This window comes from Apiospora kogelbergensis (genome assembly GCF_038363985.1).
Source record: "Apiospora kogelbergensis strain CBS 113332 chromosome Unknown utg000010l_segment0_segment0, whole genome shotgun sequence".
Lineage (NCBI taxonomy): Eukaryota > Fungi > Ascomycota > Sordariomycetes > Amphisphaeriales > Apiosporaceae > Apiospora > Apiospora kogelbergensis.
In genome coordinates, this window is record NW_027117427.1 from 543,152 (window position 1) to 558,869 (window position 15,718).

Consider the following 15,718-nt stretch of genomic DNA (forward strand, 5'->3'; position numbering starts at 1 on the left):
AGTGGCCTACGTGCTCCCGCCGTTTGACGTCGTAAACCATCTTATCGATTCAACGTTGCTTTTTGTCTATGACTTGTATAATCCATATTTATCTTGTTTGTGCTCGGTTGTCGCACTATTTTAGTCGTGATTGTACCCGCTAAACCTCCGCATTGCCGGGCGGGACTGTAAGGCTGCCCCTACAAGATGGTTCCACAACTCTATCTTAACACCAATTTCAATATCGCATCGCATCTCTGCGTTTTCGTAGGGATGAAATTCCCAACCGCTTCCCTTGTGCCGACATTGATATAGTGGGCCGATTCACAATGGAACCAGAATATCCAGTAGCACACTGTAAGCTAGAGCACCCCTCACGGGCCACCTCGTCACGGGCCACTTTACTTGTCTACCCCTACCCCGGTAATCAAAGCTATCTCTACGGGTGAAATTAATATAAATTCACTATCTTTGGGTATTTCCAACAATAATACATTCTTCTGCCTCCGTAGCATCATGTTCCGCAGCTTCTCCTGCACTATATGGCCCGTTTGGCACCTCGCCGTCGCTCGTTTCGTCCTCGTACACGACCCTACCCCTTAGCCTCCGCTTGGCCCGGCGTATGTCAGCCATGCGAACAAATCGCTGTTCTGGTGCGATCCTTACCTTCTGGCGTACCTTTGCTAACTTCCTACCAAGTTTGGCTTGAAGATAATTAATATGAGCTTCTAGGCTCGCGATTTTATTGGCTTGTTGGTCCAGAGCCTTGCTAGCCTTACGAATGAAGAGCCGTTGAGAAGGAAGCTTGAAAGTAGGATCGGAGGCAGCCAGCTGACGACCACTCCTCCGTAATGCCTGACCACCAGAGGGTGTTTTGATAGGCGTTGGGGCCAGTTCGGCGACGAAATCGGGTGTTGATTCCCTTTCAACCACTTCCGGTGCCCCGGAACGTACCCGGGCAACACCCACATCCTCTAGGATGACATATCTCGACGACAACGGCTTCGACCGATGCCGCGGATAAATCCCAGCCATTCTCCAGGCGTTTCTGATCACCGAGGGAGTCATTACGTCAATCCTAGCTGGCGGTATGCCTTCAACATGTCCATCTTAGTAGGCTTTAGTCCAAGGACCGTATTCGGGCACTCCCTCAAGAGACTCCTTAGCCTTCTTTTCAACAACCCGAAGACTCCTACATCCAAAACCTGGACTACATGACTGCAGTGTGGCTCGTAAAAGACTAGCCATATCTTATTTGAGAGACAAAGCCATAAAAAGTCATCGTTCGCATGCGATTCATGGCCATCACAGACCAGGACGACCCATTTGTTGCCGTGGCGAGACCGTATATGAGGAATAAAGATGTCTTGGACCCAATCCGAGGCCGTGGGACTACTGGTCCACCCTCTAGCCGATGCTTTGAATCGCCAGTCTTCCCAGAGATGCCGGTTCTGGTCCGGAAACCACTGACTTTGGACGTCGGCCCCCTTGAAAATGACCAGCGGCGGGAGGGCTACCCCGTCGCAACCTACACACTCCAGAGCAGTGATCCATTCGCCCTTCTCAACATCCTTCTTAAGGGCCACATGGCTGGTGGCTTCGGAAATCACCCAATGGTCACCCCCAACGCCTTGGCCGATACCCATTTCATCCGTGTTATAGAAGCGCTCAGGAGGGATGTTAGCTAGCTCGGGCGCATCGAGTCTATCAAAGAAGACGTTGATATTTGCCACCGTAGCCCCATTGACCCGGCTATAATTGATGATTTTCGACCTAGCAGTCTTAATAGACTCGTTTCTGGCCAAAAAACAGGCATGCCATTGCTGCCCTAGAGTATGAGAGGCCCCGGAAGCATTTAGCATCCGTTGGGCCATGAGTCTGAACTTGACCAGCGCTGGTGCGAAGCCTAACCTGGCCTGACCGACGGCCCAATATGCCAATTCGGCTTCCAGAAGTGGTGACAGGACCTGTAGGTCCTTATTGAACTCACTTCTAGTAGGCACACCAGCGAGACGGCGCTGGATGTACGATCGGGAGGCCGACCACTTGCGTGCGGATTCGCGAACAGCTACTCCGAGCTTTACATCCCGAATTGCGGCCTGTGCACGCTTTTTGAGTTTCAAGGGAAGATATTCTCATAAAGAGAAGAAGTTGGCGAAGACAATGAAGGTAATATTCAGTAATAGCGAGAGAAATTGATTGACGGATTGACGAGAATTCTAGCCAGGATGTACCGTAAAAAGGCGCGTTCGTGGGGCAAAACGCGGTGGCCCGTGACGAGGTGGCCCGTGAGGGGGTGCCCTAGCTTACGAATGCATTGGAAGAGTAGGTATGACGCACTAGCACAACTAATGGGCCAGGTCCCCTAGAAAGCGATTCTCGACCCCGCTCCATTGCTCAGTAAGACCAACTTGCCAACCTCCCTAGGCGCGCAAAAATCCATCCTCGCTAGAGGGCTCTGAAGAGAATCTGGGCCAGAAAACATTCTCACCATAATGGGATGGATTCTGGAACAAGATCAGCAGCTGCCTGACTGCGACGTTCTTCAGCGCGCTTGCGTATGAACTGGAATCCGACGCATCAGCGGGTCCCGCAGAGGCAGCAGGTGCCACTGTACACCCAACGTGGGCTACTATGGGCCACTAACCCGTCACGCTGAACTGTCGTCGATGAATAGTCCCTTCGATATTACGATAGCCTGGTGAGATAACCATATCACAGTCCGCCAGGTCCGGCGGATGGAATGGATTGAGCAAGCTGCTGCATGTCGTCTTGGTGATGCATTGCCATTAAGTGCTAGAGTGTCTGTGATTGTTGGGCGATTGGCATTTCCAAAGCGAGGAGTGTGTCCTGGCAGTTTGGTCGCTAGGTACATGGAAGCAAGGGAAGCAAGGGAAGCAAGGGAAGCAAGGGGGTCCTTGTGAGATCAAGAGGGAAGGACGGATCACGGAACATCTACCGACCTACGCCCTAGACTGTAATACACAGTTACTACGTCTCCAAAACGACCCCCTATTCCCTGCGGTGCCTGCTACCCGTGTATCCCGGATCGGCGCCCCAGCCAGGTTTTAGTTTCTCGACAGCCTCATTGCCATTGAAAATACAGGATCGTCATCAAATCGAACCCAACCGACCTCATAATTGGCCCTCGCTCCAACCTATACCAGCTCAAACGTACCATTCAAAGCCGGGCTCGGTCACTAGCACCTTGTCGAACTCATCCAAGGAGCGCCTGCGATTTGCGAATCTTTCATACGACAGCATTCCAGACCAGCTCGTTCGTTGACGCACAATAACGCATTTCCGTTTCGACAACAATTAACCACGCTTATCTACAATTTCATCAACGACTCCTACCTGGAGCGTAAAGGGGTATCGTTGACTAGACCGATGATTTGTGTCGCTTTACTTCGTCTTTGAAGTACCGCAACTCCGTCGCTTGGTTGAATCGAGTCATTTTCCATCTTTCTCGTACTAGAACCGTCCGACTAGGATATACATGCCGACATTATCATTGTCAATCCATGTCTTACTCTCGAGACTAGCTGACGGACACTGGAATTTGCGATGGCATCGCCCTCGTCACCCATATACTTCCCCTTGTTTTCGTCGATGCAGCACGCATGATTGCTTGATCTATCCCGACGGCCCATATTACTAGATTGTCACTTGTTTTGGAGGCCTGGAAGAGCACTCTGCCAAACACTCGACAACTACATACCCAACAAATGTTGCCGGAATGGATAGCTTCTTTAGCACTCAGCTCTCTCAAGAGGAGCTACAGAGGCGTCATGCACAACAAGGCAACCAAAGGCGGGCTATGAACTCCGGGGTACGTCCCAGTTCGCAGCAACACATATCCATGTCCCTGGACACTGCGATGGTCGGCGCCGAGTCGCTTGATGATATCATTCATAGCAACCACCAAGAGCTTCAACGTCGACGCGGCGTTCCTCACGCACTCTACGACACAAATTTCCCTCGACCAGAAGACCCGCGCAGAGTATCGATGATTGCGAGCTACAGTGGTTATCAGATTGACGGCGACATGGCGACATCTTCTACGGACGGAATGACCAGTGGTTTCCCAATCCTGAATCTAAACATGACGATGCCGGGGGCAACAGGCATGTTTTCCCCGCAAAACTTGATGGTGGATGATTTCTCAGCTATCCCACTAGCTACGATGAACAACACGATCGCCTTCTCGGATACGAACATGGGTCACGTAAGTGGCGACCCTAACGCAGCCATGAACACCTCCCCGGCCGTGGGGATGCATCCTGGATCCTCACAGTCGTTCATGGCAACAGCCTCACCTAGCTTCAGTATGGACATGGCCAGCCCAATCAGCCACATGGGCACTTCGCAGGGAGCTGTCGGCAATAACATAATGGATAACAGTCGGCAGTATATGGCTACTACTCAGTCCCAACAGCCTCCGTCAAGTCGTATTCTTGATACAGAAATGTCAAATTACCATTCCAACGTACCGTCACAGCCGCACGCCCAAATGCTCTCTCAACCTCCCGGACAGATACAGCCACAAGAAAGTGCATATCAATTACCTAGCACTAGGGCTACATCAGATCTCTCACAAGCAGATATTCAACCCAGCATGCTGCCGGTGCCTTTAGCCTCACACAAGGAACAGAAAACAATATATTCCAGGAGCGGATTTGATATGCTCAAAGCGCTTCGCCTTGTAGCAACACGGAAGAACCCACAAATCAATCTTGGTGCTGTCGATATGTCGTGCGCGTTTGTGGTTTGCGATGTGGCAATGAACGACTGCCCTATGGTATACGTATCGGACAACTTTCAGAACCTCACAGGCTACAACCGACACGACATCATTGGCCAGAACTGCCGCTTCCTACAAGCGCCAGATGGAAAGGTTGAGGCTGGAACAAAACGAGAATTCGTTGATAATAGGGCCGCCTTCAATCTTAAACAGAAGATTGATGAGGGGAAGGAGGTTCAGCAAAGCCTTATTAACTATCGCAAAGGTGGAAAACCTTTCTTGAACTTGTTGACTATGATACCGATCCCATGGGATACCTCAGAGATAAGATACATCATTGGCTTTCAGATTGATCTAGTCGAATACCCAGATGCTATTGCATCATCGCGAGGCCAAGGTGCCATCGAAGTCAACTACAAACACAATGGCATTGGCCAATACATCTGGACACCTCCTCCCTCAACACAGGGGGAGCGTGGGGCTGGCCAATCATTGGGTGTCGATGACGTGTCTACCTTGCTTCAACACTTCAATCCCAAGAGGCCGGCCTCGGACTGGCATCGGCAGTCGTGGGATAAAATGCTGCTGGAAAATGCCGATGATGTGGTCCATGTGCTATCGTTGAAGGGGCTTTTCCTCTATGTATCTCCGTCTTGCAAGCGTGTACTGGAGTACGATGGGCCAGATCTTGTGGGAAATCCTATCTCCACGATATGCCACCCATCCGACATTGTTTCAGTGACTCGTGAGCTCAAGGACACTGCCGCACGCTCTACGGTGAACATTGTTTTCCGTATCCGGAGGAAAGAAAGCGGCTACACCTGGTTCGAAAGCCACGGTGCTCTCTTCGTCGAGGCGGGCAAAGGTCAGAAGTTCATCATTCTAGTCGGTCGTAAGAGACCAGTATTCGCTTTGCAGCGCCGGGACCTGGAGGCCAATGGCGGAATCGGAGATAACGAGCTGTGGGCGAAGATCTCGACCTCGGGCATGTTTCTATTTGTGTCCTCTAACGTGCGCTCGCTGCTAGACCTCCGACCGGACAATCTCATAGGGACCAGCATCCAAGATCTTATGTGCAAGGAATCTCGACCCGAGTTTGGCCGGTCAATCGAAAAGGCCAGAAGGGGCAGGATTGCCACTTGTGAACACAAATTCCAAAACCGCCGTGGGCAAGTGCTTCAGGCGCTAACGACCATGTACCCTGGAAATGCTTCTGAAGGCCAAAAGCCTACATTCCTGTTAGCTCAAACGAAGCTTCTCAAGCCTTCATCCAGGTCGATGGCTCCAGCTACGTCACATATCAGCAAGGCGAACAATATCCCGCCTTCGGGCCCGAGGTTCATCTCTACACCGACTTTGTCATTCAGCGACAAGGCTAGCAATGGTGGCATACATAAGGTTAAAGAGCAAGGAATTGTATCTGCTGCTGGCGGTGGCATTCCTCTGGGCTCGCAGGATAAAGCACTAGCCTCAGATGATAACATATTCGACGAACTAAAAACAACAAGATGCACCAATTGGCAATACGAATTGCGCCAAATGGAAAAGGTGAACAGGGCCCTGACAGAGGAGTTACACGGCCTATTATCCAATAAGAAGAAAGGCAAGCGTAGGAAGGGCGTGGGGAATGTGGTACAGTAGCGTTAGGTTGTTGTTGGTTACTGAATTAGACCTCGCAACAGGCTTCAACATAAGCATACACAGAGCTACCTTGTGGTATTTGACGCATTAACATGTGCTACGTCTTCAGCCGAACTGCATGCCGCCAAGACTCGTTCGAAGGTCCTCCAGCATTCCCACCATCTTCTTCGCCAGGGTGTCCCGCTGTAACTTGCGCCTGTAGTCCTTGTAGTAGTCTGGCGCGCGCCCCGCCGCATTCTGCACAGACCCTCTTGGACGGCCTCCCTGTGACAGCTTTGCGCACTGCCGTGGTTGGGTCGACATGGTCGACGCCAAGGGCCTTCTAGCCGCCACCTGGTTATCCCAACGTGCAGCTCTCTGCAACGACGCACCCATCGCACTGTGGTCGGCGTATCTTGTGGGTGCTGCCCGAGCTCCTGCATTCGTCGCGGCCGTCGGCGCGGTGTTCGTAATAAAGCTGGGCTCGGTGCGGGCGGGCTGCCGCTCTACTGTCGGCTGGGAACCTAGAGTGCCTGCTGTATGATGAGCGTCAATGGTCAGTCGACTATGTAGTCAATAGACGAGAATCATGCTTACCTTGCGGCTTTCGCGGCAAAGGCAGCTGCCTCGGACCCTTCTGTCTCATCAGACTGTTGGGAATGACAGTCCCGCCGTCCTCGTCAGGGATGACGTCGTAGACAGACAGAGGCTCCCGCCGCGGCAGCGGGAACTGCTGCAATATACTCGGGGTCGGTTTCGTACTCGGCATCCGCATCGCTGTCTATGCCAGCAACGGCATTCGCGTCGTCGTTGGCATCCGCCTGGGCCTCGAAATGGATGGCTTCGACTTGGCCGCTCGATCGCGTCGTTCGGCCGTGGCTCGGTCTCGCATGGCACGCGGCTGATCGTCGAAACTGCGGCTGTTAGTAACAGAGCTGAATACACTCGATGGAACGGTAAGTGGGACTGGGGACGGACAATCCTGTTGAGGTCCGGCACCTGCTGCCCGCGCGGGACGTGCATCGCCGTCTCCATCCGCTCGTGCGTCGGGTTCCAGTACGCAAGCGCGCTGAAGACATCGCAGAACCGCCCGAGGTCTTTTGTCTTGTTCTGCAACGACAAGCCGCTCTTGCGAACCTTGTCTTTCTGCGCCTTGGTATGGACCATGACGGAGGCCTAGCTACTAATACGGTTCGGGTAACTTGCTGGACTCTCTTGGAGCATATTCCTGGTGTCCATGGAGCTTCAATAGCGTCCCGCGTAACGGTAGATATACTGTAGTCACACTTGGCTTGCGGGTGTCAAATGGGGATGGCATGATGAGCTCGAGTTGGGCGAGCGTCGCCAGGGCAGCTGCTGATCTGGTTCCGAACCCATGTTGGCGAGAGGGATCCCGGGCTAGCTTCTCTTCGACGCGTCTTGAGGAGAAGTTGCGCAGTTCAGGAGGATTGGGCAGTTGGTTCACAAATGACGCAGGCTCGCGAACCAGCTCTACGCTAACTGTGGGTGGGTTCTAGACCTGGTCCGCTGGTAACGCTAGTGCATCAGTGCGCCATTGCTACTCTTCCGGCTCTGCACCCCAATAGTACGCCAACAGGTGCGGGCAACGAGGAAAGCCAGGACCGGAAACAGCCCAGGAGAGTATTCGAATGTCGACGGAATGCAGCAGAAAGAAAGCAGCCGCGGGATGACACTGGCTCCAAGGTAACCTGCCACCCTGCGCCGGAACAGTACAAGCGGAGCGGGGGAATATCAGGCTCTGGTTCCATTTGAGATCGGCGCACTTCGGGAAGGTTCAATAAGCGACTACGGTCCCGCGGACCAGAATGGTAGTTTTGGCCTCCAGTATCCTTTCTGCAACTACTCGGTGGGAATTGGAGGACCCGAGGTGCCTCGTGTGGGCCGGCAAGTGCGCCACGACCAACAGCGGGACGCGGCAGTATCCAGCCCGGTTCTGTCCCCATTCGCTCTACCTCTGCTGCAGCGTTGGCTTTGCTCCTTTGGACCGGCGGCGCCATCAGCAGTCTAAATCTGCCCTACCGCAGCTTAACCAGTCTAGGCTGTACATTAGAAAAGATACACAGCATACTGTCCTTGATCCGAATATACAGCTTGGTGAGATGCCTAGAGCTACGAAGAAGTACTTCCTGCTCACGCAATAGGCTGCTTCGTAAGTTGAGCTACGTCTAAGTCACGTCCGTACTACATCGACCTCTGATTGACAACTGTACCTTGAGGTACGAGGCCACCAGGGCAGGAAGTCGCTTTAGGTAGCATGATCAGAAACAGATGCAAAGAACTGAGTTATGATACTGGTAGGTACGAACCAGAAGAGCTGCATTGAGGCTTTCGGGTACAAGGAGCGCATGCTACTATTTGAGTATCTGGGAGAACAACCAGATGCGTCTCTGCTACGTGTCGTGAACGGACCGGACTAGCCCAAAGCAACGAGCGACAGAAGCACTTCGGCAGCCACGAGAGGCCCATACACATTGGAAGCGGTGGAATTGGGTCGTCGGCGAAGTCCAGCCGTGAGGTCAGAAGTTGTGCTAGCCGTGCCAGCTAAAATCTACCACCCACATGGTAGATACAGTACTGTCTCTCGAGGAGGCCGTAGTAAAGAAATTAACGAGTGTGGACGACCAGGCACGACCGCGAAAGCGCACTTCTACCGCCCCCAGCACTGGAAGCATTCGGTACTCTGGCATGGGCCACGTCCGTTTTCAGACGTCCGCTGGCAACCAGCATGTCAATGGTCGCCGGCAAGCGGTACAAGCGCTGCGAGAGCCGCTCCTTCAGCACATACTGCAATACCGTAGGCGTCTACGTTGCGTATGTACGGGACCACAACTACGCCGGCATGGAATGTGACGCAACATGGTTAGACCGGCTACCAAGAAGCACTTCCTAATCGAGAAATCGGTAGCTTCACAAGATGATCAACCCCTAAATGGCAGGTTGGGTACTGTACTGTGTGCTGTCGGGGCGCCTGTGGTTAGATGTATACCTCGTTGCGACAGCGGTGGAGACCTACAAAGTTATGAATCTGGCGAGATGTGGGCGTGCGTGAGTAGAAGAGCTCTGCTGTACGAGGGCGGGGATAGACTTACTTTTCGTTGTGGTGGGTCAACTCGGACTGGACGGCCTTGATATTTTCCAGCAGCTCGTTCACTTTGTGCAACAGTTCTTGGGCGTCGCCCGGCGTTCTTTGTTCTCAGTACAACACGCGGACTGGGCGTGGAAGCTTACATCCTTCATCAAATAGAATCACTCTTTCCTTTTCTTTCTTCACTTTCCTCAACCACAAGACCTCCACAACGATGTGCACCGCCGAAAACATCTCCATCGACACTGTTCAAGAAGCACACGACCTACCCATCATGGCATTGCCGCGGACCAACGACCCAGCTCATCAATTAGAGGAAGATTATTATTCCTCGTGCTTCGACTTCTCCTCTCATGGTCTATCACTCGAGCTTGAACGGCTAGGCAGTGGGGGGTATCCTTTCTATTCTCCCGCCGTGGACAGAGGATCAGGCAGCATACCTTTTCTCCAGCAAGGCCGTTGCCTCTATAACACCATTTATTATCTGAATGCTTCGATGGAAGAAATTTTGAGAACCCTATATTGGACGACATGCTATGCTTCTTGGAACAAAATCCTGCAGAATGTGATTGGAAGTTATTAACCCCTTTAGTAGCGGCCCATTGACCTCCTGTTGTAGTTCTTTCGTTGTTCCTGGAGTTCTGGCCGATATCAATCAGTACGTCCAGGCAAGCATCAAGGCTTGAGAAACATGGTCTTTACTGAGCCATCACACCTAATAGGCTGGAGTCGAATGCACCTGCATGGTTAGAAAAGCTGGCAACGGTGGGCACGCCTACTTGAGGCGCAGCAGCAAAATCGGGTAAGGGCGCCTGCGAAGAGGCCGTATGGACATTCATGTCAAGGCCTTTGGTTGTATGACGCACTCCTTTCATTGCTCGTCGATGCGGCCGTCTGCATCTTCGGGGGCTGTGGTGGAATGGAAACATGGTGGTGTATGCTCGGAGGCAGAATTCAGTATGGATGCATGAGTAGGACAGTCACGGTTATGACTCGACGACGGGTGTAATAAACTCAGTGATGTTGCACAGATCCTTTTGGACGGCCTGCCTGCGACAGCTTAACACCGTTTCCCCATTCTAGCAGGGTATTGTCGTGGTTGTGCCGTCATAATCGGCGCCAAGGGCCTTCTGGCCGCCACCCGGCTGTTCCAACGTACAGCTTTTTGCAGCGACGCATCCATCGCGCCGTGGTCGGGGTGTCTTGTGGGTGCTGGCCGGGCATCTGTATTCGTCGCAGCGGTCGGCGTAGAGTTCGTCGTAGAGCTAGACTCGGTACGGGCGGGCTGCCGCTCCCCGTCGATCGGGCACCTCGGCCGCCTGCAGCAAGCTTAGTATTTATTATGCAGTCAATAGACGAGAATCATGCTTACCTTGCGGCTTTTGTGGTGAAGGCAGCTGCCTCGGGCCCACCTGTCTCATGGGACTGTTAGGAATGACAGTCCCGCCGTCCTCGTCAGGGATGATGTCGTAGACAGAGACTCTGCCGCGCCAACAGGAGCTGCTACAATATATTCGAGGTCGGTTTCATACTCGGCATCAGCATCGATATCCACATCGACACCGGCGTTCGCGTCGTCACTGGCGGCTGGCTGGGCCTCGAAATCGACGGCTTCAGCATGGCGGCGCGATCATGTCGCTCGCCGTGGCTCGGTCTCGCATGGTAGGCGACTGATTGGCGAAACTGCGGCTGTCAGCAACGGAGTTGCATACACTCGACGGAACGGTAGCTGGGAGATAGGGACAGACACTCCTGTTCAAGTCCGGCACACACTGCCCGCGCGGGACGTGCATCGCCATGCCTACCGCTCGTGTGTCGGGTTCTAGTACGCAAGCGCGCTGAAGACGTTGCAGTAGCGGCCGAGGTCCCACGTCTTGTTTTGTGTGGGCCATGGCAGAGTTCTAGCTATCCAAAACGGTTCGGCAGCTTGCTGGGCCTCTTAGAGCATATTTCTGCGTGTTCATGGTGCTACGATAGCGTCTCGCGGAACGGTAGATATAGCAAGTGCTGGCTTGCGGGTGGGAAATGTGAATGATATGAGCTCGAATTGGGTAAACCTTGCCAGGAGTGCTGCTGATCTGGCTCCAGGACACATGTCGGCGAAAAGGATTCCAATAAGATTTCAGGCCCAGCTTCTCTTCGGTGTTTTGAAGGGGATAAGTTCTCGCGCAAAGGAAGATTTGGGCAGTTGACCCAACTGACGCGGGGTCGCGAAGCGGCTCCATGCTAATGATAATGATGGTGTGTTTTAGGGGACCTGGCCCACTAATCGCGCTAATGCGCCATTGCTACTCTTCCGACGCTGTACTCCGACGGTAGGGCCAACAGGTCGGTAAGCAACTGTGGAAGCCAGGACCGAAAACAGCGCGCGAGAATATTCGAGCTCGGGACGGATGCAGCAAAAAGAGAATACGCTGCGGGATGATTCGAACTCCGAGGTGACGCAGGAATGGTACAAGCGGACGGGCGGGAACATCAGGCTCTAGTCTTGCGCTCCAGAACAGGAATGGGCTACAGTACAAGCTGTCTTACGTCCATTCCCTCAGCGCTACTTGCGCGACGGTTCCGATTCTGCATCACAGTAAGGACCAACTGAACGCCAGACCGGAAACAGCCCGTGAGCCTTCGAGCTGATGCAGCGATGCAGCAGAAAGGGAGTACAGTATGCCACTGGATGGTTCTGGTCCCATTCGAAGTTGGCGCACTTCGAAAAGGGTACAGTACAAGGGAGACTACGACTACCCGGATCCTACCTTCCCTCCCACTCACCATCCACCATACGCGGGTTTCCACCTAGACCAAGGCATACTCGGATCGAGTCCACTGGCATGAGTTCTAGTACATATAGTGGGGAGGGGGAGCCCACACATAGATAGTGAGTGACAAGATCAACATGCTGGACACTTGGAGAAGGGCCTTCAAGCTGGCCTGCCAGGAAATGCTACTAACACGGGATCCCAAACAGGAACATGTTGACGGTAATGGCGTGACCAACTGAGAATGGAGCGTGTAAGGGCTCTGGGTGACAAGGAAGCGATTCAAGAATGTACCGTAAACTAGCGTTAGTTGCCCTTTCGGCTCCGCCGCCCGGGGCGTTAATAAACTGTATGTGTGTGTGTATAAAGGCCATCTGCATTCCAATACCCTGGAGAGTAGGCACAAATACTTACCGAATACACTTCTTAACCGGCACCTCATAACTGTGGCTGTATTCTATTCTACCTCGGCTCATTCTATGAGAATAAGTGAAATCGTACACAGGCAACGAGTCCAATGCGCTAAACACATCATCAAACAGAGGCAGCTCCCGTGGCTGTTAGCGTAAATAACTTTTAGACATCGTCAAGCGTTCCAATTTTTCAACAAGATCGTCCTGTGATGGCTGGTTTACTACCGAGTGTGCCGCTCCGGCTACGGTTAAAAGCTTTATACTCGGTTCAGTCTGGAGCGATGCTAGATGGCTTCCAATAGTGTACAATAGTGGGGTCATCTTCTCTTTCTTGGCATGCTTGCTCTGCTTGAGGACAAGGCAAAGCTTCACCAAAGGAAGAGCTCCGCCGGCGTAGTTTTTGGAACAAAGCCTCTGAAGGAAGAAATTGAGTTGATCTTCGGGGTTCAGGTCCCTTATTTGCTGCAGTGAAGGCTCTGATAGGTGTTGCGCTGCAATATCATTTACAAGTGTCTCGGGGATACACTCGACTTTCTTAATAGCTTGTTCGATGCTTTGCAAGCGCGAGTCACATTTCTCACTTGACTTACTTGTCAGTGATAGCCTAAGATTTGTCGGGCGAGGCTTACCTACTCCCGACTTTTTTTGGGATATATACTCAGCCCATTGTGGATAGTTCCCAAAACTGCGGCCGGAGTCGCTGAGATATCCGAATGCCAGCACAAAATGGTAGATAAGAATCATCCGTGTGCAGGGAGAATACTTTCGGTAGCATACAGCTGTGGCGGGATGGAATGACCGGATGGCAAGCACATCGGTGCCTTCTATTGCGATTTTCTCGCACGGCGGCCATGTGCCGACTCCTTGTGACATGAATTTGTGGGAGAGTAGCGAAGACTCTCCGGACTTGTCAGACCAGCAGCACAACACGACCTTGGGCCCTTTATGCTTGATGATATTCTCGGCAAGTTCGTAGCAGCGCAGCGTTGGGAGGGAGCCGGATTCGGACGGTTTGGGAGGCGAGAAGGAGAAAGCATCGAGAACTGTAACCGTGTGAATGCTCCTCGAACCTTTGGAAGCGAATTGTATGAGCTCATCAACTGCTTTCAATGTATCGCAATTTTGAACAAAGTCTCTGAAGCTCGCGTTGTAAGGATGCGATTTGCGCGGTCGCTCAAGGATCACAATCAAATCCCAATAGCCGGAAGCCAACATGCATGCTTTGTGAATCTCGTTTGCAGGACGGTCGAATTCAGCACCGAATTCTCTGATGAGATCCAGCGCAACGCAGTCACCCCTGGTTAGGAAGCGGAATGGTGACTTACGCGCCTGCCTGCGAATACAGTCTGGGACAGGAACATCCAGACAGCTCATGATATCGAATGAATAAATGCCGGCTATGATCGGTGTAGATCAGAAGGCAAACATAACTTGGTATGAAGGGAGGCAGAAAGGATATTATCGCGCTGCAGATCGTAAATAATCCTCCCTGTCCTCATAGATCTTCGGATACGCTGGGTTTACGCTGCGTCCCATAGAATGGAACATAGCGGTCCAGTCTCGCAAACTCTAAATCAACATTGAGCCTAAGGTGAAGCGGCGAACTTTACTAAACTGAAATTATACCGAAAATCAGCGGCAATTAACATCACTTTGTCGTCGTCTGACGTCGCGGGAATAACAGGAACACCATGCCGCGGTCGGGCTACGGCAGAACTTGGCCTTCGCAGTCCTTGTCGACAGTGATGAGCTAGACAGCGGCAACGGCCGGATTAGAGGGAACTCTTCATCTGCGGACATGGGGTCTTTTGTCATGTTGTGAACCTGGGATATTGGCCGAATGCTTTCAGTGGTGGAAGTGCGCTTTCGCGATCGTGCCTGGCCGTCTACGCTTGTGAAGTCCTTTACTACGGCTTCCTTCAGTTTCTGTACTTGATGAACAGGTGAGATATCCTGTGTCCGCTCGTCACGCGGTAGCTACTGATACTGGACATACGGCCCATACGGCTGGTGACACCTGCCGTCGTCTTCGTAGCAGGTTTTGGTTGGCACCACTGGCACGAGTTCTGATCCCATGACTGGACTTCACCGACGACACGCATTCCACCGCTCTCAATGCGTATCTAGTCTCTAGTACGCTGCTGATGCGCTTCTATGGCTCTGTTGTGTAGGCTAGTTGGGTCCTGTTCACGATAGGCAGCTCAAACGCACGCATCTGGCGGTTCTCTTAGGTAGCCACATAGTAGCATGCGCTCATGGTACCCCAAATCTTCAATACTGCTCTTCTGGTTCGTACCGACCAGTATGAGAAGGTGACAACAGCCCAGTTATTTGCATCTATTTCTGGCCACGCTACCCGAAGCTACTTCCGGTCCCGTTGGCTTGGTACCTCAAGGTACAGTCGTCAAAAAGAGACGGTGCAGTATTGACGGTTGACTTCTATGCAGTTCATCTTGCGGAGGTAGACTTTGGAGCAGGAAACGCTTCTTCGTAGCTACTTCGCAGAGCCTGGTAAAACGCATCTCGATTGGGCTCCAATCTTTGTTGCAGGACGAGAAGATTTGTCCGGGCTATTGATGGGTCCGCCAAAAGGCGGTCGGCTGCCGTTTTCTCCCTATGGTTCCCGCCATCAGTAGGTATATACTCTTTCGTAGCTGGCCGATATATGCTATGCGCGCTGAAGCTCGGTAACTTATACGGTAAAGGGGCATCGCGGAGACATCGGACACGAGGTTCGTCCGGCAGTCTGGATTAAGAAGCGCGGCTGCGGTTGTGAAAGACACCGTCTCCGGAGAGCGTATCGAGCCGCCAGCAAAGCATAAAAATCTGCAATCTCCAGAGCGCTGTAACTTATTGGTTTCGGGCCGATGGAGGCCAATAGTATAGATTCTTATCCTCGTTCGGATTATTCTCACCCAAAAACGTCTCCCATTATGCATGCCTGACTTTTTACTTCCACATAAATCCTGAAGCTGCCATGATGTTGTCCAAACGTCAAGAGCGGTTCTCCTTCACTGAAGTTCTATGAACTCAAGATCTTCTTGCGTCCCCGTACGGACTAGTTTGCCCACCAACGGGCTCATGCAAGCAAGGAGCTCGG

The 15,718-nt window shown here is 52.4% G+C and overlaps 3 protein-coding genes across 3 annotated transcripts; 1 reads left to right on the forward strand and 2 right to left on the reverse strand.

Annotated features, from left to right (window-relative positions):
* Positions 1–444: 444 nt before the first annotated feature.
* On the reverse strand, positions 445–3,243 carry PG998_014295 (uncharacterized protein; the record flags this gene model as incomplete). Its single annotated transcript, XM_066881111.1, has 4 exons — positions 445–1,073; positions 1,451–2,113; positions 2,947–2,954; positions 3,158–3,243. The coding sequence occupies 4 exons, from the start codon at positions 3,241–3,243 to the stop codon at positions 445–447; spliced, it is 1,386 nt and encodes a 461-aa protein (XP_066723963.1).
* Positions 3,244–3,718: 475 nt separating this feature from the next.
* On the forward strand, positions 3,719–6,102 carry PG998_014296 (uncharacterized protein; the record flags this gene model as incomplete). Its single annotated transcript, XM_066881112.1, has 2 exons — positions 3,719–5,826; positions 5,943–6,102. The coding sequence occupies 2 exons, from the start codon at positions 3,719–3,721 to the stop codon at positions 6,100–6,102; spliced, it is 2,268 nt and encodes a 755-aa protein (XP_066723964.1).
* Positions 6,103–12,765: 6,663 nt separating this feature from the next.
* PG998_014297 (uncharacterized protein) lies at positions 12,766–13,992 on the reverse strand (the record flags this gene model as incomplete). Its single annotated transcript, XM_066881113.1, has 1 exon — positions 12,766–13,992. The coding sequence occupies one exon, from the start codon at positions 13,990–13,992 to the stop codon at positions 12,766–12,768; it is 1,227 nt and encodes a 408-aa protein (XP_066723965.1).
* Between the last annotated feature and the right edge of the window lie 1,726 nt (positions 13,993–15,718).